The sequence below is a fragment of the Aquarana catesbeiana genome, linkage group LG05 (genome assembly GCF_042186555.1).
Source record: "Aquarana catesbeiana isolate 2022-GZ linkage group LG05, ASM4218655v1, whole genome shotgun sequence".
Taxonomy (NCBI): domain Eukaryota; kingdom Metazoa; phylum Chordata; class Amphibia; order Anura; family Ranidae; genus Aquarana; species Aquarana catesbeiana.
In genome coordinates this window covers 219,800,299-219,826,242 of record NC_133328.1, presented here as the reverse complement: position 1 = coordinate 219,826,242, position 25,944 = coordinate 219,800,299, and the positions used below count along the sequence as shown (strand labels likewise).

Here is a 25,944-nt window from a genome sequence, read left to right as displayed (position 1 = left end):
GCACTTTTGTTGATTTTCATTGCTAGCTAAAGCTGACATCAAATCAGCCTTCCGATTGCTACCTGTACACCCACAGTTTTAAATTCCCTTGGTTTCCATTTTTAAGGACGGTTTTATTTCGATAAATGCATGCCCATATGCTTTTCATTATCTTGCTTTTATTTTGAGGCTTTCTCTACATTTTTAAATTGGGTATTATCAGAGAATTATCCTGCTGGAGGTTTCCTTAATTACTTTTTTGTTTGTAGGCCCACCCGACTCTATTATATATCAGGAATCCCTGGACAAATGTATTAATATTTGTAATACCTTTGGTGTGCCACTTGCACAGGAAAAAAAACAGTATTTCCAACAACCACTACTAAATTTTTAGGCATCACAATTGACGTTTCTTTGATGGAATTTAGATTGTCAATTGAGAAGTTACAAAGAATGAGAGCGATAATTTCAGTCTTTGTCTCAAAACATAAAATATTCTTGAGTTCCAATCACTATTGGGTCTCTGCTTTTGCAGCTAGAATTATCCCAGTAGCCAGAATCTTCTCCAGGCAGTTCACTCTAGCCACTAAAGGCTTAAAGAACCCTTTCCTTCTCTAGAAGCATTAAGGGAGACTTCAAGGTTTGGGATACTTTAGCTAATTTTAATGGGACAACTTGGCAAGAAGAGTTTACAGAAGATTTTCAGTTAAAAAATTTTTACGGATGCCCCCGGATCCATCTGTTTTTGAGCATATATAGACGGTCCATGGCGTGCATCTGAGTGGCACCCAAATTGGGTACAGACAGAAATATTGCATAAACTAGTACTTCTTGAATTATTCTCAGTCATAGTAGCAGTAGTGGTCTGGAGAGATAAATTAAAAAAACGGCAAAATTGTGCATACAGACAATAAAGGCGTATTTTTTCCCATCAACATGTTGTCATCTAAGTCTGAATTGGTTATTAAGTTACATCTCGTTAAAGGCTACGCATATTGCTAGCATACATAACATAGCTGATGCCTTACCTCGATCACAGTTCAAAAGACTGTGAGAACTGGCTCCATTAGAGGATCCGCTTGGTGCTCCCTGCTCAGACTTCCTCTGGGGCTTGATATGGGACTGATCTCTTCTAATCTCAAGAACTCTGTTTCATGGAAGACTTTTTTTTTTTTTTTTTTTTGCCACATCAGCTAAGTATTTTTCATGAGGATATATTATTTCAACTTTTCAGTCAAACTTATCCCACCATACTTTCACATCCTCGTGGCTGTTTTCTATTAGCAGATTAGCAGATACGCCTTATAATCCCAATATTCTCAATACAATATTTGCCTTATACCTTCTTGATTTAATTCCGTATCCTGTTACTATAAACCCTCCCTCCCGTCCCCACCCCTCCCGCAAAAACCCCCCCCCATTTGAGAGAGAGAGCTCCAACGCAACCTCAAGCTGTTGGTAATCCCTTCCTACTATTTCAAATGATTCTATAACCTGTCGCAATAGGTAACTTCTAACTTATTTAGGATGCTTCATTTAGGGTGAGTTTTCTACTTTATCCTCCCACACCTCAGCTGCCTGGTTGGAGGCCTTGAATTTGGCCCAATCTCTCCAAGTATCCTCATACTCCTCCATCTCCATTCCTTCGCTATATCTCAGATATTCCATATGATAGATTTCATCTATTTTGTCGAGCCACTCCCGCATTGAAGGTCTCCTACTATCTCACCAGTGTCTAGGGATGAGACTCTTGGCCGCGTTGAGGAGGTGTGGTGTTAGGCTTTTGCGATAGTTTTTGGATGGTATATTGCTCCCATGGTGCAGGCAAACCCAGGGGTCGTCCGGAATTTTCTTATTGGTTATTAAGTATGTGGTCTCTCGTGCCTCTTCCCAGAATTTTTTAATTTCTGGGCACGACCACCAAATATGCGCTGCTGTCCCAACTTCCCCACACCCCCTCCAGCAGAACTGCGAAGTCTCATCCTGCATTTTATGTGCTAAGTCCGGGGTGATGTACATTCTGGCCATAACTCTATAGTTCATCTCCGCCATCCTATAGTTTACTGACATGCCATTTGCCCTTCTCAGAATTCTCCTCGCCTCATTGTCACTGATCTTATTTCCTAATTCCTCCTCCCATTTCCCGAGAAATCTTGGTCGGCCTATCTCTCCCATTTCAATCAGGCTTCTGTATATTCTTGACATTCCTCCCCTCCTATTTTTCTTTATGAGTGCTCTCTCCAGGGGGTAGAGATCTTCTATTGCTCTAATTGGCTGCGGGAGTGACTCCACAAAATGTTTGAGCTGCCTGTATTTCCAGCTATCCATCACCAACCGAGATTCTCGTACTTTGAGATCCTGAAAGGTACGTAATGTTCCCTGGCTGGTAATGTCCTTCAGTTGGACTTCTTCACTCAGGATCCATCTTCCAGCCACGTCTTCCCTCCCCGGCGGGAAATAGTCTGTGCCCTTAAGCGGGACTAGCGGCGAGTTATATTTCCACCTCTCTCTAGTGTGAATTTTATCCCAAATATTTAAAACGTGTTTCGTGATATTGAGTGTTTTAGTGTTTCATTTTCTAACGTGTGGTGGTATCCAAATATTTTTTCCCAATTCTACTCCGCTCATTATATTTTCTATCTTCACCCATTGCTTTTCCTTGTTGTTATTAATCCATTCTGGTATACGTGATAAAATAGCTGCTGTGTAATATTTTCTGATGTCTGGTGCTCCCCAACCCCCCCTCTTCTTACTACTCGCTAATTGTGCATATTTTACTCGCGGCTTCTTCCCTCTCCATATGAAGTTTGAAAAAAGTGTGTGCATTTTATTCAAAAAATTCTGTGTAATTGCCAGAGGTAGCATTTGAATTTTATACGTGATTTTGGGCAAAATTGACATTTTAAGCAAATTTATTCTCCCGCCCCATGATAGCCTGTTCCGCGGGACTCTATTTAGCTCTGCTCTAGTCTCATTAAGGAGATTCATGAAATTGGCTTGGAACATTTCTTCTTTTGTTGATGTTATTTTTACTCCCAGATAGCTCAGTTCCTTTACCCCCCATTTAAAAGGTATACTCATTTGGTAGGCCTTATCCCCCCCTTTTTCTTCTACCACTTCCATTACTTCTGACTTTGTCGCATTTACCCGGAAGTTTGATAGCCACCCATATTTCCTGAGAGTCGCTAATATGTTGGGGAGGGTAATCCTTGGGCGGGTGACGTATAGCAAGACGTCGTCTGCAAAGGCTGCTATTTTATATTCATCTTCCCCTATTTTAATACCGCTGATGTCCGGGCTGTGTCTGATCGTGGCCAGCAGCGGCTCCAGAGTCAGCACGAACAGCAACGGGGAAAGTGGGCAACCCTGTCTGGTGCCATTTTTCAGCTCAATGGCCTCAGACAGGGTACCATTAATTTTGACTCTGGCCGTGGGGTAAGTGTACAAGGCCCTGATCTTGTTAATCATTTTGTTCCCAATCCCAAATTCCTCCAAGGTATTCCACATGAAGCCCCAGTCTACCCTGTCGAATGCTTTTTCAGCATCGATCGACAGGAGTAGTCCTGGGGCTCCCCGTCCTTCATTATCTGGGTCACCATTAGGGTTTTTATACCGTTATCCCTCCCTTCCCTCCCTGGTACGAATCCCACTTGGTCGGGGTGGATCATTTCTTTAATAACCCTTTTCAGTCTATCTGCAAGGATCTTTGCATAGATCTTTATATCGATGTTCAGGAGAGAAATGGGTCTGTAACCGGAGCATGTGGTGCCATCCTTCCCCTCCTTTTTTATAACCGTTATCTTCGCTTCTAATGCTTCCTTTCTTATCTCCCAGTTTTCCCCTATCCCATTAATGTAAGAGCATAGTATAGGGAGGAGGGGTTCCTGCAGCTTTTTGTAATAGAGGGCAGTCAGCCCGTCAGGTCCTGGGCTTTTCCCATTAGGAATGTCCTAGATGGCCCTCCTGACCTCCTGAAGGGTCACGGGGGCATCCAGCATGTTACTGTCCTCTTCCGAGATTTTATTTAGGCTTGCCTCTTTTAGGAACGTTTTACTGGCTTCTTGCCTGTGTATGACCTGTTTTTGAGAATTACCAGCTTTATTGCATACAATGCCTCATAGAACTTTTGAAAGGTTTTGGCTATATCTTGCGTATTGTATTTAATCTCCCCCGTGCTGTTTCTAATTCTTTCGATGTAATTACTTGTTTTCTTCTTTTTTAAGATCCTTGCCAGATATCTACCGGGCCTATTACTATTAATGTACCTCTCTTTTTTGACCAAGTAATACGTTTTACGTGTTTCTTGTTCCAAGGATGTCCTCAGCTCTTCTCTCTTTTGGTATAGGGTCCTCCAAATCTCCCTCCCCCCTGATGTTTTGTGTTGTTGCTCTAGTTTATAAATCTCTCTGGTCAGGGCGAGCCTTTGGTTTTTCATTCTCTTATTTCTTTCCCCGCCTATCATCATAAAGATCCCCCTTATGTATGTTTTGTGCGCTTCCCAGATTGTGGCCTCATTCACCTCACCGGGGATATTTATTTTAAAAAACCATTCTAATTCCTCCTTTAATCTTTCTAGGATAGCATTATCAGCTAAGAGATCCTCATTTAATCTCCATCCTGTACCCTGTGCATCGGTTTCACCCTTCTTTAAATGCAGACTCACCGGCGCATGGTCCGAAAAGGACATATTGCCAATGGTAACCTCTGCGATTTCCTCCAACATCCTGTGTTCCACCAAGAATAAATCCAGTCTTGAGTATGTCCCATGCACGGGGGAGTAGTAGGTGTAGTCTCTTGTGTCTCCCTGTTTTATCCTCCAGACATCCACTAGTTGGAGCTGGTGAAGTTTTTTTTTTGTTTCTCCGGCCACATTCCTCTTTTCCCCCGCGCATGGGACGTACAATCTTTCTCGGGGTCTAGACATAAATTGAAGTCTCCTCCTACGATTGCTCTCCCCGTCTTAAAAGTCTCAAATTTGGTCAGTATGGCCATTACTGATCCGTAAGTATTTTTATTTGGCCCATAGATGTTCGCCAGGGAGAACTTCCGACCGTTAATTTTCCCTTTCAAGAAGAGGTACCTCCCCTCTGGATCGGAGAGCCTCTCCTCTAGTTCGAATCTCGTTCCCCTGGCAAACCCTATGGCCACTCCCCTAGCTCCCCTAATTGGTGAGTCACTATAATACCATTCTGGGAACTCCCTGGAGAAGATGGTTTGGTTCCTATTAATGCTAAAATGAGTCTCTTGCAACATTACCACCTCGGCCTTCAAGAATTTCAATTACCCCAAAATATTTGCACTTTTAGTCCCCTTACATTGTAAGAGGTGATTATTAAGTTAGCAGGCATCTCTCTTTTCTATTGATTTTCTATTTTCTATGAGACAAGCTCCTGATGCTATGGGTTGCGTTGGGCTCTCCCCTACTTCCCTTCCCTCCCCCCCCTCCCATCGACCCCCCCCCACCCTCCAGAACCCCACAAACTCCCCCCTCCCCCCCTCCCATCGACCCCCCCACCCTCCTGAACCCCACAACAACCCCCCTTTCCCCCCCCATCCCCTTCCCCTACTTTTTGGGGGTGTAGCAGGCCTTGACTTGGCCCTTGAATTATAACCGAGGTTCTCCACCACCACTCAGCCCCCCGGTTGTCCCCCGGAGGTTGAGCTCGGTGCGGGGTTTGGTCGCGATCGCGGGGCTCCATTTCTTGTACAGGAGCTATCAGCCTCGGCTCTCCCTCCCCCGTGCCTCTCCCCCTCCCCCCCTCCGTCCCGGTCACCTCCCCTCCACCATCCCCCACCAGCTCCATGGTCAACTACATCGTCGGTAGGTAAAGTGTTTGTACGTCTATACACGAACCACTGATAGTCCTTATTCCTGCTTCTTTCTCCCTTTTCCTTTATTATTTCTTTCTTTTTTTTTTTTTTTTTCCTCCTTCTTCCCTCCCTTCTTTCTTTCTCCTTCTTTTTTTTAAATTTTGTTAAGTTTAAATTTTTTCAATTTTATTTGCAGGTGTACTACTGATTTCAAGCAGGTCTCCAACCAGGTGTTTCCCCTCTTGATTCGTGATTCCCACCAACCCGGGATGTCCACCAGGGGGATTTCTAAGTGTTCACAGAATTTTTGTGTTTCTTCAGGGAATCTAAGCACGGCCTTTCGGCCCTCTTTGCGTCCGATCAGGCAGGCTGGGAAGCCCCAGGAGTATTGTACTCCATGCGTTTTTAGGGTCGCCAGGAGAGGTTTCTGAATTCTTCTCCTGTTGAGCGTCTCTGCTGCAAGGTCTTGGAAAATTTGAAGGTTTATGTCTTTATACTTAGCCTGGGGATTTCTCTTTAGATTGGTGGTTATTTGTTCCTTGTCCGCAAAATTGTGGAAACGCACAATAACATCTCGTGGTGGGTTTCCTCTGACTTCGGGTGGTTTCCTGATTCTGTGCACCCTGTCCACTTTCAGCTTTCGGCCTACTTCCATTGGGTTCAACAAATCATTAAAAATTTCTTCCATTTTAAGCTGGAGGTTCTCTATTCCGTCTTGTGGTTCCGGGAGGCCTCTGATCCGGAGGTTCTTTCTTCTGTTGCGATTTTCTTGGTCCTCCAATCTATATTTGATCATTCTATGTTCGACCTGCATAGCTTCTATCTGATGTTTCATTTTTTGGATTTCGGCTCCCTGTATTCCCACTATGGTTTCCGCATCTTCAACTCTTTTCAGTAAATGGCTCATATTTTCATGGTCTATATTGATCTCCCCCTTGATTGATGCCTCCAGTCTGGCGAACATCTCTGCTATTTCTTCTTTCGTGGGGAGTATTCTACCCTGCTGGAGTTCGCCTGATGATTCCTCATCTCCATCTTGACTTATAGGTCTTGTATCCCCTTCAGCTGTTTGTTTTCTTGTTCCCATTTTGCCTGCCCGCTCCGGTGTCTTGTTTTTTGTGCCTGTCATCACTGTTGCTGCTGTAGCCCCTGTTGATTCACTCGAACTCTCTTTGCTACCATCGTTCGTCATGTATCTCCTGATTGTACCAGGGCTTGAGCCAGACCTGGATGGATTTACCGTATTCCCTCTGGATGACTTGCCCCTCATTTCCCTATTTCTTCCGGCCCCTCAAGGGGGTAGGCCGCTAAGATATGCTGACCCTGACAGTGAGGGAGTCCTCAAGAGTTACCCCGGAATGGCATTCACAGTGTACCTGGGATTTCAGTCCTAGTGGTCTACTGCTAGGCTAGTAGTGCTTAATATTCAAGACAGTGACAAAAATAAAGAGACTAGAAGGTAAGTTCGTAGACTCGGGGACGTATGCCACTATTCCAACCCTGAGTATGATCCTGGGTGTTTACCGACTGTGACGGGCTCTGGGAGTACCAATGTCGTTGTGAGATTGTCTATCACGCCTCCCGCCTTTCCCATCTACCCCTCCTTCAGTTATCTCCTGGTTAGTACTAGTTGTTTAGCGCTGATTAGATAATTTTTGTACTATGGTTACAGACACTTAATGTTGTGAGTTAATACCAATGGCATCATGACTTAAGGCCCACTCTTTTCAGGGATGGGGGGGGCAAAGACATCCAGCCAGCTGTAAATCTCATTATGACAGTCACTTACCCTCCTCGTGGATTTAGTATTTTGCAGAGTCTTACCCTTCCTGGCTCTTTACATCTCCTGGATGCTTCCCGCAGTGCTCAGATTCCCACTTACTTGCTTCTCAGTTGAAATCTTCGATTCCTGCTACGTGCACTTCAGCGACTCTTTCAGTGGTTTCCACACTGACAGAGATCGCTTCCTAAGAGCTGGTTTCTCTCTCTCTGGGACGGGGGGTATGACGGCGTCCCCAGCCGCAGACCCGGCCGTACTCCTCTCTTACTACCACCGCCGTCTCCGCGAACCGCGCGCCGTCTCCACCGCCCTCCACTCCACCCTCGGTCTCAGGAGCTGGGGAGGATGCTGAAGGAGAGGGGGGCAAACAAGAGGATATTGGCCGCGTGCTCCTCGTGGTGGCCACAGCGCGCCGGGACGAGAGGGGGGGGCGGCTAGTGTTTGCTCCGTGAGCGCGTCGTCTTCATCACGGCTGGAGGGACGCCGAGCTGCCGCCTCACATCTCTAGCGATCCGTCCTCGCCCACATCCGGCTCCTCCCTCAGACGCTGTTTCATGGAAGACTTGGCTAGAATATCTTCATTAATGGTTAAAATGGTCTTTCATAACATCTATATGCATATCTGAGCAAAAGGAAGTCAATGCCTATGTCGCTTTATCGTTTGTGTCGTGCTTAATACAAGCAAAACTCAGTCGGGCCTCAGTAAGTAAAGTATTGGTGGGTGTTTCATTCTTTCTTAAATTTGCAAGTCCCCTCACCCCGACCTCTTTCTTTCAGGTGAGCCAGATCCTCAAAGGATTTAGAAAATCACACCCTGCGCTGGATTCCAGGAGCCCTATTTCTGTTACTCTATTAGTGCAGCTACTCACAGTACTTGAGTTGGTTTATTTTTCACAGTTTGAGCTTTTACTTTTCAGAGCTGTCTTTACAGTAGCCTTTTGGGGCATTGAGGACTGGGGAGTTTATTGCACCCAATAGATTGGCTACCTCCTTTCAACTTTTTCCTCATATCTCATTGGAGAGTGATTGCCTGAATTTGTTTATTTGTAGGTCACAAATGCACTGTCTGGGTAAAGGGCAGTGTATCACCTAAGGTAGGTCTCTTAATCCAACAGTTTGTCCTGTTTCACATGTTGGTAGATACAGTGCCTTGCAAAAGTATTCACCCCCATTGGCATTTTTCATGTTTTGTTGCCTCACAACCTGGAATTAACATGGATTGTTTGAGGATTTGCATCATTTCATTTACAGAACATGCCCACAACTTTGAAGATGTTTTTTTTTTATTGTGAAGCAAACAAATAATAGGACAAAATAACAGAAAAAGTCAATGTGCATAACTATTCACCCCCCTAAAGTCAATACTTTGTAGAGCCACCTTTTGCGGCTATCACAGCTCGAAGTCACTTTGGATAAGGCTCTATGAGCTTGCCACATCTTACCACTGGAATTTTTGCCCATTCCTCCTTGCAAAACTGACCAGCTCCTTCAAGTTGGATGGGTTGCGCTTGTGAACAGCAATCTTTAAGTCTGACCACAGATTTTCTATTGGATTGAGGTCTGGGCTTTGACTAGGCCATTCCAACACATTTACATGTTTCCCCTTAAACCACTCAAGTGTTGCTTTAGCGGTGTGTTTGGGGTTATTGTCCTGCTGGAAGGTGAACCTCTGTCCTAGCCTCAAATCACACACAGAGTGGTACAGGTTTTGCTCAAGAATATCCCTGTATTTAGCACCATCCATCTTTCCCTCAACTCTGACCAGTTTCCCAGTCCCGACTGCTGAAAAACATCCTCACAGCATGATGTTGTCACCACCATGTTTCACTGTGGTGATGGTGTTCTTTGGGTGATGTGATGTGTTAGGTTTGCGCCAGACATAACGTTTTCTTTGATGGCCAAAAAGTTCAATTTTAGTCTCATCAGATCAGAGCACCTTCCTCCATACATTTTGGGAGTCTCCCACATGCCTTTTCGCAAACTCAAAACATGGCATTTTGTTTTTTGCTGAAAGTAATGGCTTTCTTCTGGCCACTCTACCATAAAGCCCAACTCTATGGAGCGTACGGCTTATTGTTGTCCTATGTACAGATACTCCAGTCTCTGCTGTGGAACTCTTCAGCTCCTCCAGGGTTACTTTAAGTCTCTGTGCTGCCTCTCTGATTAATGCCCTCCTTGCCCGGTCCGTGAGTTTTGGTGTGCGGCCGTTTCTTGGCAGGTTTGCTCTTGTACCATGTTCTTTCCATTTGGTTATGATAGATTTTATGGTGCTCCTAGGGATCATCAAAGATTTGGATATTTTTTTATAACCTAACCCTGACTTGTTGTATGTACAATAATGTTGTTGTACAACATTGTCTCTTACTTGTTTGGAGAGTTCCTTGGTCTTCATGGCAGTGCTTGGTTAGTAGTGCCTCTTGCTTAGGTGTTGCAGCCTCTAGGGCCTTTCAAAAAGGTGTGTATATGTAATGACAGATCATGTGACACTTAGATTGCACACAGGTGGACATTATGTGACTTCTGAAGGTAATTGGTTGCACAAGAGCTTTTTATGGGCTTCATAACAAAGGGGGTGAATACATACACACATGCCAATTATCAGTTTTTTATTTCTTTCTTTTTTTTTTTTTTTACATTTAAAGATTTTTATTGATTTTAGAGTGTTGACCAAAAAGTTAGAATAAGAATACACAAATGGTAATAAGGGAAAAATGGGATAAAACAATAATAATAATAAGCATAAAGAAGCATAGAAGAAGCACTTATCCAGAGCAGTCATATATTGTATCTTCAGGTTCTGTATACAGTTGATTAGGAATAATGATATTTGTCAGTCCATGTTTTCCATAGTTTGTCAAATGTTTCGCATCTAAGCGAGTTGATTGCTATAAGTCGTTCAAATATATAATTTTGTTGGACCTTCCTAGTCACATCCATTACGTTAAGTGTTGGAGCGTTTTTCCAGTTACTGAGTATTAGGGACCTAGCAACCAATAATATGTGTGTTACTACATGTCTCACAGAGTAGGGGAATCTTTCTAGTCCAATTAGTAATATAGATAGTTTAGGGTCTGGGGGTGTTATAACACCTGTAATTTCCCCTAAAAGTTTAAAGATGTTGTTCCAGAAGCTGGTGACGTTAGGGCATTCCCAGAACATATGGAGAAGATGGCCTTTATGTCCACAGTCTCTCCAACATAAAGGTGAGGTATTGTGAAACATTTTTGAGAGTCTAGAAGGGGTGTATTGCCAGCGGTGTATGATCTTGAGGGATGCTTCCCAGTGTGTGATGCAGTGTGATACAGTTTGTATGGTCTTAAACGCGAATTGCCATTGCTTATCGGTTATTGAAGTTTTCATGTCCATATCCCACCTAAAGTGTGTTTTTGATTTTTGGAACTTTGTTTTCCCCTGAAGCAAATTGTAGTATAGTGATATTCCTTTGTTGTGGAGTGAATCTCGGGTTAGGTGATGCCATGCAGGTGTTGGCAGGTGGATATTGTTCCACGGGTGTTTGTGTGTTAGGTGAGCTACACGTAAACAGGTAAAGAGCATATTGTGTGACATATTGTGGTCCTTCATTAAGCAGGCTGCAGATTTTGGTCTGTTGTTGTGGTATAAGTCTTGTACATTGTTAATCTGTTTAGAAGGGAAGTTTTTCAGGGATATCATTGGTATATTGGCTTCAACCACACTTAAAGGGAGTTTATAGTCTATTATCAGTGCTATGCCGAGATAAAAGGAATCTCCAGGCTTTGAGTGATATGCTGATAGTGGGGGGCACATTCTTGAGGTTCCAGGGTATCCAACTATCACTTATTAGGATCGACGGTAGGTCTGCTATAGGGGCTAAGGTTTTTTCAATCTCCATCCACAGTGGTACTTCATTGGGAGAAAACCAGTATTTGAGTTGGTCTAACCTAGTTGCCCACATATAGTCATGAACATCTACTAGTCCCGCCCCACCTACTAGTTTATGAGGAATTAGAATGGCTTGTGAGCATCTCGCTTTCTTAGTACCCCACAGGAGTTTCCATTGAAGACTAGAAAGGGAGTTGAGATAGTGTTCCGGGATGGTGATCGGGAGTACCCTAAAGGTGTACAGGATTTGGGGGAGGATTAGCATTTTGGATGCTGCTAACCTACCTAACCAAGATATTTCGTGTTTGGCTATGTTGTTGATTTGAGTCGTTAATTTGGTTATAAGGGGTTTCAAATTAGCATCAATTAGGGATCTGGTATGATTAGTAAGTGTAATGCCTAGGTATGGTATTCCTTTGGAACTCCAAGTGTACGGAAGTGATTGTTGTAATGTGTTACGGTGTTTGGGGGTCACACCAAGGTCCAGAATGAGAGATTTGGAGCAGTTCACCCTATAGTATGATACATTCCCAAAGGAAGTTAGTATCTCATGTGCTGTGGGAAGTGATGTACACGGATTTGTCAAAAATAATATCACGTCATCAGCGAATAAGTTGATAAGGTGTGTGGTAGCTCCAAATTGAAAACCAGTTACGCCTGCATGTGATCTAATGGCCTCTGCCAAGGGTTCAATCATGAGATTAAAAATCGTCGGGGATAGGGGACATCCCTGGCGAGTTCCATTTGTTATTTGGAAGGGAGTGGAAAGCATACTGGACGTGTATACCCGGGCCGAGGGACAGGAATACAAGGCCAGAATCGCATTCTGTATATGACCGCTAAAACCATACTTAGATAAAGTCATTGACATATATTTCCAGTTCACTCTATTAAACGCCTTCTCTGCGTCTATGGAGAGCAGCAGAGAAGGCGTTTTTGTCATTTCGGCATGATGGATGATGTTAATTATTCTCCTCGTAGCATCTGATGTTTGTCTCCCCCTCACGAAGCCCATCTGGTCTTTTTGGATTAATGATGGAATATAAGTAGTTATTCTTTTGGTTATTAGTTTGGCATAGATATTAATATCGGAATTTAAAAGAGAGATTGGGCGGAAATTGGATGGCGTAGTAGGGTCTTTACCTGGTTTGGGTAAGGTAACTATATACGCTTGTAGCATCTCTGGGGGAAATGTCGCTGTAGTTGCTGCTTTTGTAAAGACTGTTTGTAGGTGCGGTGTGAGATATGTTTTGAATGTTTTGAAGTATTCGTTGGAAAACCCGTCAGGTCCGGGTGATTTAACATTTGGCAGTTTCTGTAGTAGCGGCAATTTCAGCTGTAGTGAATGGGGAATTTAAAGTAAGGAGTTGGGATTCCGATAACATTGGTAATTTTAATTTTTGGAGGAAGTTTTGGATGTTGTCGTGGGTGGGTTGGCATGTGGAGGGGTCGTCTTTAATGTTGTATAGGTTGCTGTAGTAGTCAGTGGACTGATTAGCTATGTCTTGCGGATTTGTGATTTTATGTTTGAGGGTAGGGTGTAGCAGATGGGCTATTCTCGTTTTGGTTTTAACTGCTTTCAGTCTATTGGCTAAGTATTTGCCTGCTCTATTGGCATTGGCATAGGACTGAAGTTTCAGACGTCTAAGGTGATAGTCATATTGTTGAGATAGGCTATTTCTGAGGTCATCTCTGAGAGCTAATAGTTTTTGGGTAAGATTTACCTTAGGTTTTTGTTTATTTTGTTCTGCTAAGGTGTGGATATTTTTTAAGATTGAATCAATATGGGCATTATGCCTTTTTTTTTCCCCTGCTCCTATTTGTATGAGAATGCCTCTCATGTACGCCTTATGGGCGTTCCATAGGGTGAAGGGGTTTTCAACAGAATCTACATTATTTTGAAAGAATTCTCTGATATGTTGGGAGATCTTTGTAGAAGTTCGGGGATCTTGTAATAATCTTACATTACTGCGCCAGATGGGTGAGGAGGAGGAGACAACCTGGTCATTGATGGTGATAGTAATAGCAGCATGGTCAGACCATGTTATGTCATGTATCTTCGCACACGAGGTATTCTGTAACAGCCACTTGTCTGTCAAGAATAGGTCAATGCGAGAGTATGAGCAGTGCCTGTGGGAGAAAAAGGTATAGTCTCTTGCGTTCGCGTTCATACATCTCCATACATCGTATAGTTCCGCTTGGTGTATTGTTTTGCTCAGGTAGGAAGAGCTGTGTGGTTTTGGAGCAGACGTATCCATTTTGGGATCCATTATAAGGTTAAAGTCACCACAGACAATGAGATTGCCGTATATATGGTTCTGTAGTTTCTTGAAAAGTCTGTTGATGAAGCGGGTTTGATGTGAATTCGGTGCGTATAGGGATACTAATGTATACGGTTTTGAGTTGATGTCTCCTGTCAGAATGATGTAACGGCCGTTGGGATCAAGGATAATGTCCTTTTGTTGAAATGAGATAGTGTTCCTTAGTGCTATTAATACTCCAGCTTTTTTCTTTTCTGGTGTACATGCCATAAATACATGTGGGTAGTCTTTGTGTGAGCAGGTAGGAGCTTTTGTGTCTTGGAAGTGGGTCTCCTGTACACATACGACGTCTGCTTTATGTGTTGTGGCTTCTTTCCACATGGAGAGTCTCTTTGCGGGGTGGTTGAGACCCCTAGCATTTATGGTAAGCAGTTAATGGGCATTTGAGGGTGTTTGTGGCGTCTGCTGTGTTATGAGGAGTAAGTACTCACTGTGGTTGTAGTAGAAGATCAGGTAGAAGATGGTTGTGCCGTCTTCTTCTGGGTTTGGATGGGTGTACGCTGCTGGATGGCGTGCTTCAAACATATAGTAAAAAATAAAAGCGGTGAGAAAAAAAAAGAAAGTTATTAAACTGATTTTGAATTCAATAAGAAAGGGATCCATAAACTGATCCAAAGGCAGATGTATCTGCTTCAAAGAATAACTGGAGGTGAACAGGGTGATCAATCATGTGACCCCTGTTGTCCGGAGAGATTTGAGTATTGCATAACGTTTGTTATTTAGCCACTTCCACCAGTAGCTTTCCTTGAGGAGCGTTTGCGGGAGACCACTTGCCAGTCCTCTTGTAATGGGCTAGGTGTAGGGTTTTGGGAAGGCGAGTTGTCTGGGTCAGTTAAGATGCCCCACTTGCGTAGTGCTGCTACACCTTCTTCCAGTGTGGATACCATAACTGATACTCCATTGTGGGTAATTGAGAGCTTGGCGGGGTATTTCCACTTGTGTAGTATGTGGTGGTTCCTCAAGGCCTTAGTTATGGTCGCAAGGTTGCGACGCTGTTGGAGCGTATGTCTGGACAGGTCCGGGAGGATTTGTATTTCTGCATACTGTGGGTGCCTATCATCAGCTTTTCGGGATGTGGTGAGAATTTGTTCTTTGATATGGTAGTAATGCACCCGGAGCAACACATCCCTAGGAGTGTTTTCAGGAAGGAATGCAGGTTTGGGTAAGCAGTGTATGCGATCCACTATTAGGTCTTGTGCTGATAAGGATGGTAGCAGAGTGGAGAATAGTGCCTGCGTGTATGGCAGTAGCTGTGCGGCAGGTATGGTTTCTGGAATCCCCCTGATTTTTAGGTTCTTCCGTCTGGAACGGTCTTCCAAATCTGCGACCTTATTTTTTAGCCATGCGATTTCTTCATCATGGTTACTATGGGCATCTACCATTGTGTTGAATGAGGAAGTGAATTCTCCCATTCGTTTTTCTATATGATCCACTCTACTGCCTAAGGCCTGAACTTCTCTCTGACAGTGGTTAATGCCAGCAGTCATATCAGCATGCAGGGATGCTTTTAGGGAGAGCAACATCTCTTTAAGGACTGTGTCTGACACTGGCCTGTCAGAGGTAGGGAATGCTGCTATGGGGTCCTGTGATACATGCACCGCTGTGTCTGTGGCATTTTGAGGCCTGCTTACCTCCATCTCAGGGTCTGCCATTGGCCGGTCCGGGAATGTTATCCTCTGCTTTTGTTTAGCTGGGCTCCTGGTGGAGGGGCTCGAGGTGCCAGAGGAAGATCCGCTGTTCAGGTGAGAGTTTTGATGTGGTTTGGATGAACCGGAGCGGCCGTTATTGGTCACGGCCTGCGGTTCCGTTCGTCTGCCTGAGGCGCCGGCGCCATTTTGTTGGGGCTCGCGCCCTTTGAAAAAGTCCTGCATTTTTTGTATGTGCTGTGGGTTTTTCCTGTGTCTGGGCATCTCGCCGTGCACAGCGGGTCTCGGTGAGTCCGTGGACGTTTTTTGCGGTTCGGATGGGGTCGGTGGAAGTGGATGGTTGTGGATTTTCTCCGGCGGCCGAGCGGAGCTCTCTAGTTAGGCTTCCATGCTGGAGCTCGGTCGCCACGCCCCCTATATCAGTTTTTTATTTCTGAAAAATAGTTTTAAGTATATATTTTTCTAATTTTACTTTACCAACTTTGACTATTGTGTTCTGATCTATCACATATAATTCAAAAAAACATTGAGTTAAAGGCTGTAATGTAACAAAATAGGTAAAAAGCCAAGGGGGTGAATACTTTTGCAAGGCACTGTACCTATTGGCCAGGCCTTTATTTAATGACAACTTTTTCAACCATCAGTATCTATCTCCTTTAATGAGATACCAATATTCAGCGGGCCTCTGTTCCTGTATGAAGCACCTGAACCTTTCTGGTTTTCAATTTTCTTCACATTCCTTTAGGATAGGGGCTGCTACCACTGCCAGTTCTATGGGTTTTGCACCAAATGATCTTAAATGGATGGGTCATTGGGTCAGTGATAGGTATAAAATATATGTCCGGCCTGATCTATTAATTATGTAACATTCTTTTTCAGACCCAACCAAATGCAGACTCTGGATAGTAGGTCACTTCTACATTTACTGGGCTTGGAAGCAAGTCGAATCAAGGACTTATACAAGCAATTTAGGTCTCAATATTAATGACTTTATCATTTTCTGGTCAGGCATTAGGGGTTTGACATGGCGAAAACTTAGGGACCACCTGATTCATTTGGCCAGCATTTGGCCTTTTCCACATATATTGGTTATTCACACTGGTGCAAATGATATAGGGAGGATTAAGACATAGGAGCTTCTCTGTGAGATCAAGAGAGACCTTGTAGATATTAAACTCCTGTTCCCCACTTCTACTTTAGCCTTTTCAGAAATGGTGCCCAGGCTTATTTGGTCTCCTTCCAGTAACCTCTTTTATGTAGATAGAATCCGTAGATGCCTTAATAGAACTATCCATAATTTTCTAGTCTCTTTGGGTGGAGTGTCGTTCCTGCATATTGATTTTTTGCCTGGGCGGTTTAGGAATGACCTGGTACATTTGTCAGAGATTGGCCTGGACATATTTAATATGGGCTTGCAAGACTTAATTTTGAAAGCCACAGTGCTGGGGGGCCTCAGCCAGCAGGTTCTCTACTGGTTTCGGCTGGTGGGGATTAGTCGTTCAGCATTGTCTGGATGGACATCGTGTCTGGAATTTTGTTATGAGTTATTGTAAAGTCCAGGATGGCTTCATATGTCCTTAAAATGTATTGTTATCAGGTTACCCCTTGAATAACACCGTGGCCAATATTAAAATTTTGCCAAACAAATAGATGTTTGAAAATTATTGGTTTGTATATTGCCTCTTTAATTGTTTTGCGATAATCCCTTTGTTCCAGGCCATGTCATTTGGATTCAAGAATGGACTTATATTATGTGTATTGATAATCAAGTGAATATGACCACTATTTTTATGATACAGTATATTTTACTGTGATATCATTGTATAATAAAGTAAATCGATTTTATATGGTGTGAAAGTTCTTTTGGCACTTAAAAAATCCCACAGTTCCAGTTTCCAATTTTATGTATATATTGTTCAGCACATTATAGGATGTACAACTCCTAAGGGACCTTCTAAAGACAGAGTAAACAGTAAAGTGGAAGTCGACTCGCTCAGAAAAACTTAAACTTATAATAAGAACCCGTAAAGAACAGAGTAAAATCTTACCTCTCCCAGTCTACTGAACACTGCCTTGATGAAGAGGAATATCCCCCTGAAGTTTCTTTTAAAAAAAAAACAACACTTCCAAGAATGTCAATCTTTTTTCCCCTGCTGTGCTTGGTGGTTTCTCCTGCTGACTACGATGTCACTACAGGACATAGTAGTAATGTAGGGGATCAATGGGAGGAACCACTGAGTATATACTGTAACTCAATTCTATTCCTCCCACATGACAGCTGTGGTACATGGCAATTGACAGCTCAGGAATCAAGCACTGTCAAAAGGGAGCAGGGTGAAAGTCCTGCACCCTTCACTCAGTGTTAGCAACCTGGAGCTTACACAGGGCTTCTACCCCTCACTCCTGTGGGCAACAGAGTGGCTTAGTAAACCTGCTGCATTATCATGTAAGATAAATATTTAATGCACATGGATATTAATTGAAATAATCCTTAATGTTTATGTAAAGCTTTATATCACCAATAAATCTAACCTTACAACCAGTTTGTAAAGCAATGCACATCTATCGTATAATACATGGCAAGGTCTGTTAGGGTCAAATACAGAAGAAGTACGTAAGTAAGTACACTAAAGAACAAAAACTAGAACATAATAAATAATACAAAATTACAATGTTGAGTACATACATTTCCAGACCTTTGAGATATTTCAAGTGAACAAAGATGGCCAGCCTGTCAATGTTTATTCACAATATGTTACCACAAATGTATATTAGGACATATGCCAGGCTAAAATCAAATATGTTCCACGCTTTTCATTACACAGTCAAACCCTTACTGTACACTACCACATTGCACAAGTCTTTTAATTTGAATTTCTGCCTAAAGCATGCCTTTTTCAGACTTATCTAGTATGCAGCATGCCACCATACTGACCCAGGGAGCTCTGAACATTATACTGTATGTGACCTGGTACTCCCATGACAAATCCTTGGTATGTGCAAAACATCGATTTTGCCATCATTTTGCTCTTTTTGCAGTTTCCCGATTCAAACCTTCCAACCAATTATATCATTGCATTGCTATATGACTTACATTTTCTTAATTCTGCTTGTCTACATAGGGCCTTTTGGGAGCCGTGGGTTGTATCTCTTTGGCATAAAGCAGCCAAGCAAGGAAAACATTAGAAATAATTGGTTTGAAGATTTAAGGAAAACTGGGAAAGGGTTAAAGTGTAATTATATTTCAGATCTATTCAAATGGATTCAGAAATGTTATGTCTGGAAACATCATCCAATTAAGTCTGATATCTGTTGTGTGTCTGTTCTTGCAGCTTTGCTGATCTGTACTGGTTGTCCTGTAAATTTGACCCTACAAAGGAAATGTCACCCAGCACGATTGATATCTCTTTCACATTTACTGTGGTATAGTAACTAAAGGAAAAAAACCTAACCCTCTCTCTGATAGAATTGACAAACCTTACCTCCTAGACAATTTGTAAAACAAAAAAGCTAGAATCCAAACCCTATATTTTCCCCAAATTTCATATCTTTATATTGAGCAGTAGATACATTTTCTAATAATAATGATCATGCATATAGTGCCTAAAGAAAAGTCACTAAAAAAACATAAAGGACATAGCACAAGTAAACTGTAAGGTAATGTATTACATGGAACACATGTCTTAAAACGGAACTAAATCCTCCTATCTTTTTTAGCCAAGGAAGCTGCCATCTTAGCCTTGGTTTGATCCTCAACTGCCATGATGTTACTCATGTGATCAGTTATGACACCAACCATTTGATAGGTTGAAAGCATTCCCAGCATGCTGGGAATAAAACAGTTTTTGAAACTGTTAAATCATGATGAGTTTAGTTCCGCTTTAGGCAACATTCACACCATGGAATTCTGTTTTGTGGGTGGAATTGGCACGATTTGGAAATGCCGCAAATCTCGGTTCGCCCTTGCAATCCCTACTTTTTTGAATGGCACCAAATCGTGGCACAATTTTGCCACGACTGCCGCCTGACAATTCGTGGTAAAAATGTGCAAACAGAATCGTGGGATGCTCAACGCCCAAAAGAAGTCCCGCGATTTGCGCAGTTTCTGAACTGGAACGGAACACCATGGTGTGAATGGAGCCTTAAGGTATAGCAATATTAGTTAAGCCAGACAATAACACTTATAACTGAGGAACAGCATTCAAAGTCAAACATGTATCACCATTATAAAGCGCGACAGAGCAGGCAAATACTGTACAGTATATCTTGTGCAAATCAATACAGGGATGCTGATGTGAATATATCAACTAGTATATTTGTTTGTTTTTTGTGATATAAAGGAGAAAATACACTTTTATCCCCATTAAACAGTGTCATGGGGAAATTTACTTAAGATCGCAATCACTCAGCCATTTTTCTTAACTGTAACTGCAATAATCAGATTTGACAAAATGCAAGCTGGACTCATCTGGCTGAACAGGAACAAAACATTTAGGAATACCATGGCACTCCTACATAAATCCAATTGTATTAAAATAAATATCACCATCTAAAGTAGTGCTGTCTGTGTCCTGGTATGTCCAACTTCATCTTTCTCCAGTTATCCCATGGATAGCATATCTAAGACTATAATCTAGATAAATTTAGGGACAAGCCTGTAATGTTCTGAAGAAAGATCCTGGTTAGAAACGCTTACATATTTAAAGTAGATGTAAACCATATCACAAAAAAAAAAATGAATTTCATTTGTAACAGGTTGATGTAATGTTTTATCTATTCTAATTGTTTTAATGTTAAAGCTGCAACTTTTAGGGGAAAAAAAAAACGAATTCTTGGTATTTTTGCCATGAAGGTTTTTGTTCAGCAACTTGTTTTATGTTGCAAATGTTCTGTCATTTTCCCATTTGCTCTTCAATATTGTCACACGCTCTTCCAGTGGAAACAATAAGTGTAGACTGTATTTCCTATTGCATTATTTGCTCTTCTTTACCACATTGTGACTTCCTTAGAAGGTACCTGTCTATAATGTGAATGTTACTTTTTCTCTTAGATCAAGTCATGAAGAGAACTCAGGAAAAGACTCAGTCATTACCTGAAAAGTTATGGGAATTTCTGACCTCATCAAGACCATGAATTCTTTACTATAGAACATTGTCACCAGTCTTTTCCCTTTGAATCTTGCAAATTGTACTCGCACAAGCTTGAATCCATGTTTTCAAAGATGGGGTTTGGGTAGACTTAGATTTTGATGATTTATTTGTCGATTTGTTTTACTTTATTTGACTGGTATACATAAACTCAAAACTTGTCAACAGCCATGAACATCGACAAAGAAAACAAACTGAAGCAACTTTGAATCCTTGTCTAAAAATTATCTCCAAATCAAAAAGCATTGAAAAGAGACATGATTACTGAAATATCTTGTGCTCCTAATTTTATTGTATCTTGAGTTCACATAATACAAAGTGCTCTGTAATCAGGCAGGAGGAGGGGAGGGGTGGGCACAATGGCTGCATGGGACTTTGCAGCTTATGGAGCTGAGACTACAAGGGCCAGCATAGGAGCACTGGAAGTATAGAGATAGCTGTACTCCTGGCAAGTGGGTAAAAATGTGAAAATTGTATTTTCTGTTTTTTTTCACAAACTTTTTATAATTCGATTTGCATACTGCAAACATTTTCAGCAGTGTACCTCTTTCTCTGTGCACAGTGGATGCACAGGGATAGAGAGGGACACAATGCCCTCTGCTCACTGGATAAGTTTGTTTGTAGGCAAACTTCTAGCAATCACAATAATTGACCATCGTGGGGATTACATGATTGTGAACTACACTGACTGGTTCTTGGTTGTTATACTGAGACCTAGCCCACAGCTGAAGTATATATTGGTTGTATATTCACAGCATGTGAAAGCGTGCCTCAGGATGTTAGTATACAGATTGCATTTATCTACTGGGTAAGGAGAAGATCCAGGTTTTACTTGCTAGCATGTCACACCTGAAGCATGTTATGAAGTGTGACACTGTATTCCTAACCAATAGTGTTAGGCTGGATGTGTTTGTGGGTGGAAGAGAGAGTGTGTATATATACATCTCCTACTGATGCATGGCGAGATCTGAAGACCTTAACCACTTTCGGATTAAAGTGAATAACCCCTTTTTAAAAAAGATGATTACTCCTGGAAATAATTATTATTTAACAGGGATCAGTTATGTTGATTAACAGTTATTCAAATCAAAAGCAATGCATATAAAACTCATACAATATAAATGGACTGTGATTTCTATGTTACCTTCTGACAGCATTGTGGATTTATATTTAAACACAGTATGAAATCAGTAAGAAAAAGAACTTGTGAAGTCGCTTACCTTGAAGCGGTTGATCAAATCGTAACGTGTAAGTAATTCATAAAAGATGAATTTAAGTGCATGATCGCCACTAGCATCATTTAGTGCAAATACATCAAAGGACCACTTGTCCACATTCTGCAAGAAGGAGACACTGCGTAAAAATTTTATACTGTGGACAAATACAGGTGCACAAAAGTATTTGCATCAAAGCTTTCTTGTTACAATGTTGCAAGTACTCAAATGAAAAGCATTAAAAAGTATAAACTGAAATAACATTATATATTATAGTAATGTAAAAGATATCTTACACCTCACGCACATAGCCCCACCAATGCTATCTGATAAAGCAGAAGATTCCAAATATTGCAGGAATACACTCTTGCCTATACATAGCAACTTTAGATTGAGGGGTTTAGGACTATGTAGATTGTTAGTCATATTTAAGTGAAATGTCCATCCTATGTTATCAAAAAGTATCACTGTAGCTACAGAATACTAAACGGCAGTGACCATTGGTAAGGCTATTTCTAGGCTTAAAATGTTACCTGTAGTAAGAGGTGGTGGTCCCCACCTGTCTGGCAGTAGGCCATACATTATGAGGTGGAGATTGTGATGTCATCTGCCTGTCTTTCCACCTCAACCAAATAAAAGTATACAAATGAAAGGCTTCCTGTAAATGGCTGAACATTGCTCGACTGGACTTTAGATCCGGGAAAGGGATGAGAAATCCCTGTACAGCTGCTGATGCGTATGTAGCTGATGCTACATACAATTTATACAGTGCTGACAGCCGGTGCAATAATAGTAAAAGAAATAGTTCATTTGGGCCAGCTTGATCCAAACAAACTATTTAACCACTTCAGCCCCGGAAGGATTTACCCCCTTCCTGACCAGAGCACTTTTTACAATTTGGCACTGCGTCGCTTTAACTGCTAATTGCGCGGTCATGCAATGCTGTACCCAAACGAAATTTGCGTCCTTTTCTTCCCACAAATAGAGCTTTCTTTTGATGGTATTTGATCACCTCTGCCATTTTTATTTTTTGCGCTATAAACGGAAAAAGACCGAAAATTTTGAAAAGAAATGATATTTTCTACTTTTTGTTATAAAAAAAATCCAATAAACTCAATTTTAGTCATACATTTAGGCCAAAATGTATTCGGCCACATGTCTTTGGTAAAAAAAATGTCAATAAGCGTATATTTATTGGTTTGCGCAAAAGTTATAGCGTCTACAAACTAGGGTACATTTTCTGGAATTTACACAGCTTTTAGTATATGACTGCCTATGTCATTTCTTGAGGTGCTAAAATGGCAGGGCAGTACAAAACCCCCCCAAATGACCCCATTTTGGAAAGTAGACACCCCAAGGAAATTGCTGAGAGGCATGTTGAACCCATTGAATATTTATTTTTTTTGTCCCAGGTGATTGAATAATGACAAAAAAATAAAAAAAAAATAAAAAAAATAAAAATTTACAAAAAGTTTCCACTAAATGATATATTGCTCACACAGGCCATGGGCATATGTGGAATTGCACCCCAAAATACATTCAGCTGCTTCTCCTGAGTACGGGGATACCACATGTGTGGGACTTTTTGGGAGCCTAGCCGCGTACGGGGCCCCGAAAACCCAGCACTGCCTTCAGGATTTCTAAGGGCGTAAAGTTGTGATTTCACTCCTCACTACCTATCACATTTTTGAAGGCCATAAAATGCCCAGATGGCACAAACCCCCCCCCCCAATTGACCCCATTTTGGAAAGTAGACACCCCAAGCTATTTGCTGAGAGGCATGTTGAGTCCATGGAATATTTTATATTTTGACACAAGTTGCGGGAAAGTGACAATTTTTTTTTTTTTTTTTGCACAAAGTTGTCACTAAATGATATATTGTTCAAACATGCCATGGGCATATGTGGAATTACACCCCAAAATACATTCTGTTGCTTCTCCTGAGTACGGGGATACCACATGTGTGGGACTTTTTGGGAGCCTAGCCGCGTACGGGGCCCCGAAAACCAAGCACCGCCTTCAGGATTTCTAAGGGCATAAATTTTTGATTTCACTCCTCACTACCTATCACAGTTTTGAAGGCCATAAAATGCCAAGATGGCACAACCCCCCCCCCCCAATTGACCCCATTTTGGAAAGTAGACACCCCAAGCTATTTGCTGAGAGGCATGTTGAGTCCATGGAATATTTTATATTTTGACACAAGTTGCGGGAAAGTGACAATTTTTTTTTTTTTTTTGCACAAAGTTGTCACTAAATGATATATTGTTCAAACGTGCCATGGGCATATGTGGAATTACACCCCAAAATACATTCTGCTGCTTCTCCTGAGTACAGGGATACCACATGTGTGGGACTTTTTGGGAGCCTAGCCGCGTACGGGGCCCCGAAAACCAAGCACCGCCTTCAGGATTTCTAAGGGCATACATTTTTGATTTCACTCCTCACTACCTATCACAGTTTTGAAGGCCATAAAATGCCAAGATGGCACAAAACCCCCCAAAATGACCCCATTTTGGAAAGTAGACACCCCAAGCTATTTGCTGAGAGGCATGGTGAGTATTTTGCAGCTCTCATTTGTTTTTGAAAATGAAGAAAGACAAGAAAAACATATTTTTTTTGTCTTTTTTCAATTTTCAAAAGTTTGTGACAAAAAGTGAGGTCTGCAAAATACTCACTATACCTCTCAGCAAATAGCTTTGGGTGTCTATTTTCCAAAATGGGGTCATTTGGGGGGGGGGGTTGTGCCATCTGGGCATTCCATGGCCTCCGAAACTGTGATAGGCAGTGAAGAGTGAAATCAAAAATTTACGCCCTTAGAAAGCCTGAAGGCGGGGCTTGGTTTTCGGGGTCCCGTACGCGGCTAGGCTCCCAAAAAGTCTCACACATGTGGTATCCCCGTACTCAGGAGAAGCAACAGAATGTATTTTGGGGTGTAATTTCACATATTCCCATGGCATGTTTGAGCAATATATCATTTAGTGACAACTTTGTGCAAAAAAAAAAAAAAAATTTGTCTTTTTCCCGCAACTTGTGTCACAATATAAAATATTCCATGGACTCGACATGCCTCTCAGCAAATAGCTTGGGGTGTCTACTTTCCAAAATGGGGTCATTTGGGGGGGTTTTGAACTGTCCTGGCATTTTATGCACAACATTTAGAAGCTTATGTCACACATCACCCACTCTTCTAACCACTTGAAGACAAAGCCCTTTCTGACACTTTTTGTTTACATGAAAAAATTTTTTTTTTTTGCAAAAAAATTACTTTGAACCCCCAAACATTATATATTTTTTTAAAGCAAATGCCCTACAGATTAAAATGGTGGGTGTTTAATTTTTTTTTTTTTCACACAGTATTTGCGCAGCGATTTTTCAAACGCATTTTTTGGGGAAAAAACACACTTTTTTAAATTTTAATACACTAAAACACACTATTTTGTCAAAATGTTTGATGAAATAAAAAAGATGATCTTAGGCCGAGTACATGGATACCAAACATGACATGCTTTAAAATTGCGCACAAACATGCAGTGGCAACAAACTAAATACATTTTTAAAAGCCTTTAAAAGCCTTTACAGGTTACCACTTTAGATTTACAGGGGAGGTCTACTGCTAAAATTACTGCCCTCGATCTGACCTTCGCGGTGATACCTCACATGCATGGTGCAATTGCTGTTTACATTTGACGCCAGACCGACGCTTGCGTTCGCCTTTGTGCGAGAGCAGGGGGGGCAGGGGTGCTTTTTTTTTTTTTTTTTTTTAGTATTTTTTTTGCTTTTTTATCTTATTTTTAAACTGTTCCTTTCATTTTTATTTTTTTTTTTAATCATTTTTATTGTTATCTCAGGGAATGTAAATATCCCCTATGATAGCAATAGGTAGTGACAGGTACTCTTTTTAGAAAAAATTGGGGTCTATTAGACCCTAGATCTCTCCTCTGCCCTCAAAGCATCTGACCACACCAAGATCGGTGTGATAAAATGCTTTCCCAATTTCCCAATGGCGCTGTTTACATCCGGCGAAATCTAAGTCATGAAATGCTCGTAGCTTCCGGTTTCTTAGGCCATAGAGATGTTTGGAGCCATTCTGGTCTCTGATCAGCTCTATGGTCAGCTGGCTGAATCACCGGCTGCATTCTCAAGTTCCCTGTTGGGACAGGAGAGCCAGAGAAAAACATGGAA

General features: G+C 41.8%; 1 protein-coding gene across 1 annotated transcript in view; it reads right to left on the bottom strand.

Moving 5' to 3' along the window:
- Positions 1–25,944, bottom strand: part of PDE1C (phosphodiesterase 1C) — a 1,091,434-nt gene that overhangs the window by 265,372 nt on the left and 800,118 nt on the right. Inside the window, 1 exon segment of the mRNA XM_073630562.1 lies at positions 21,766–21,882. Within this exon segment, the coding sequence (XP_073486663.1) occupies positions 21,766–21,882 (117 nt within the window).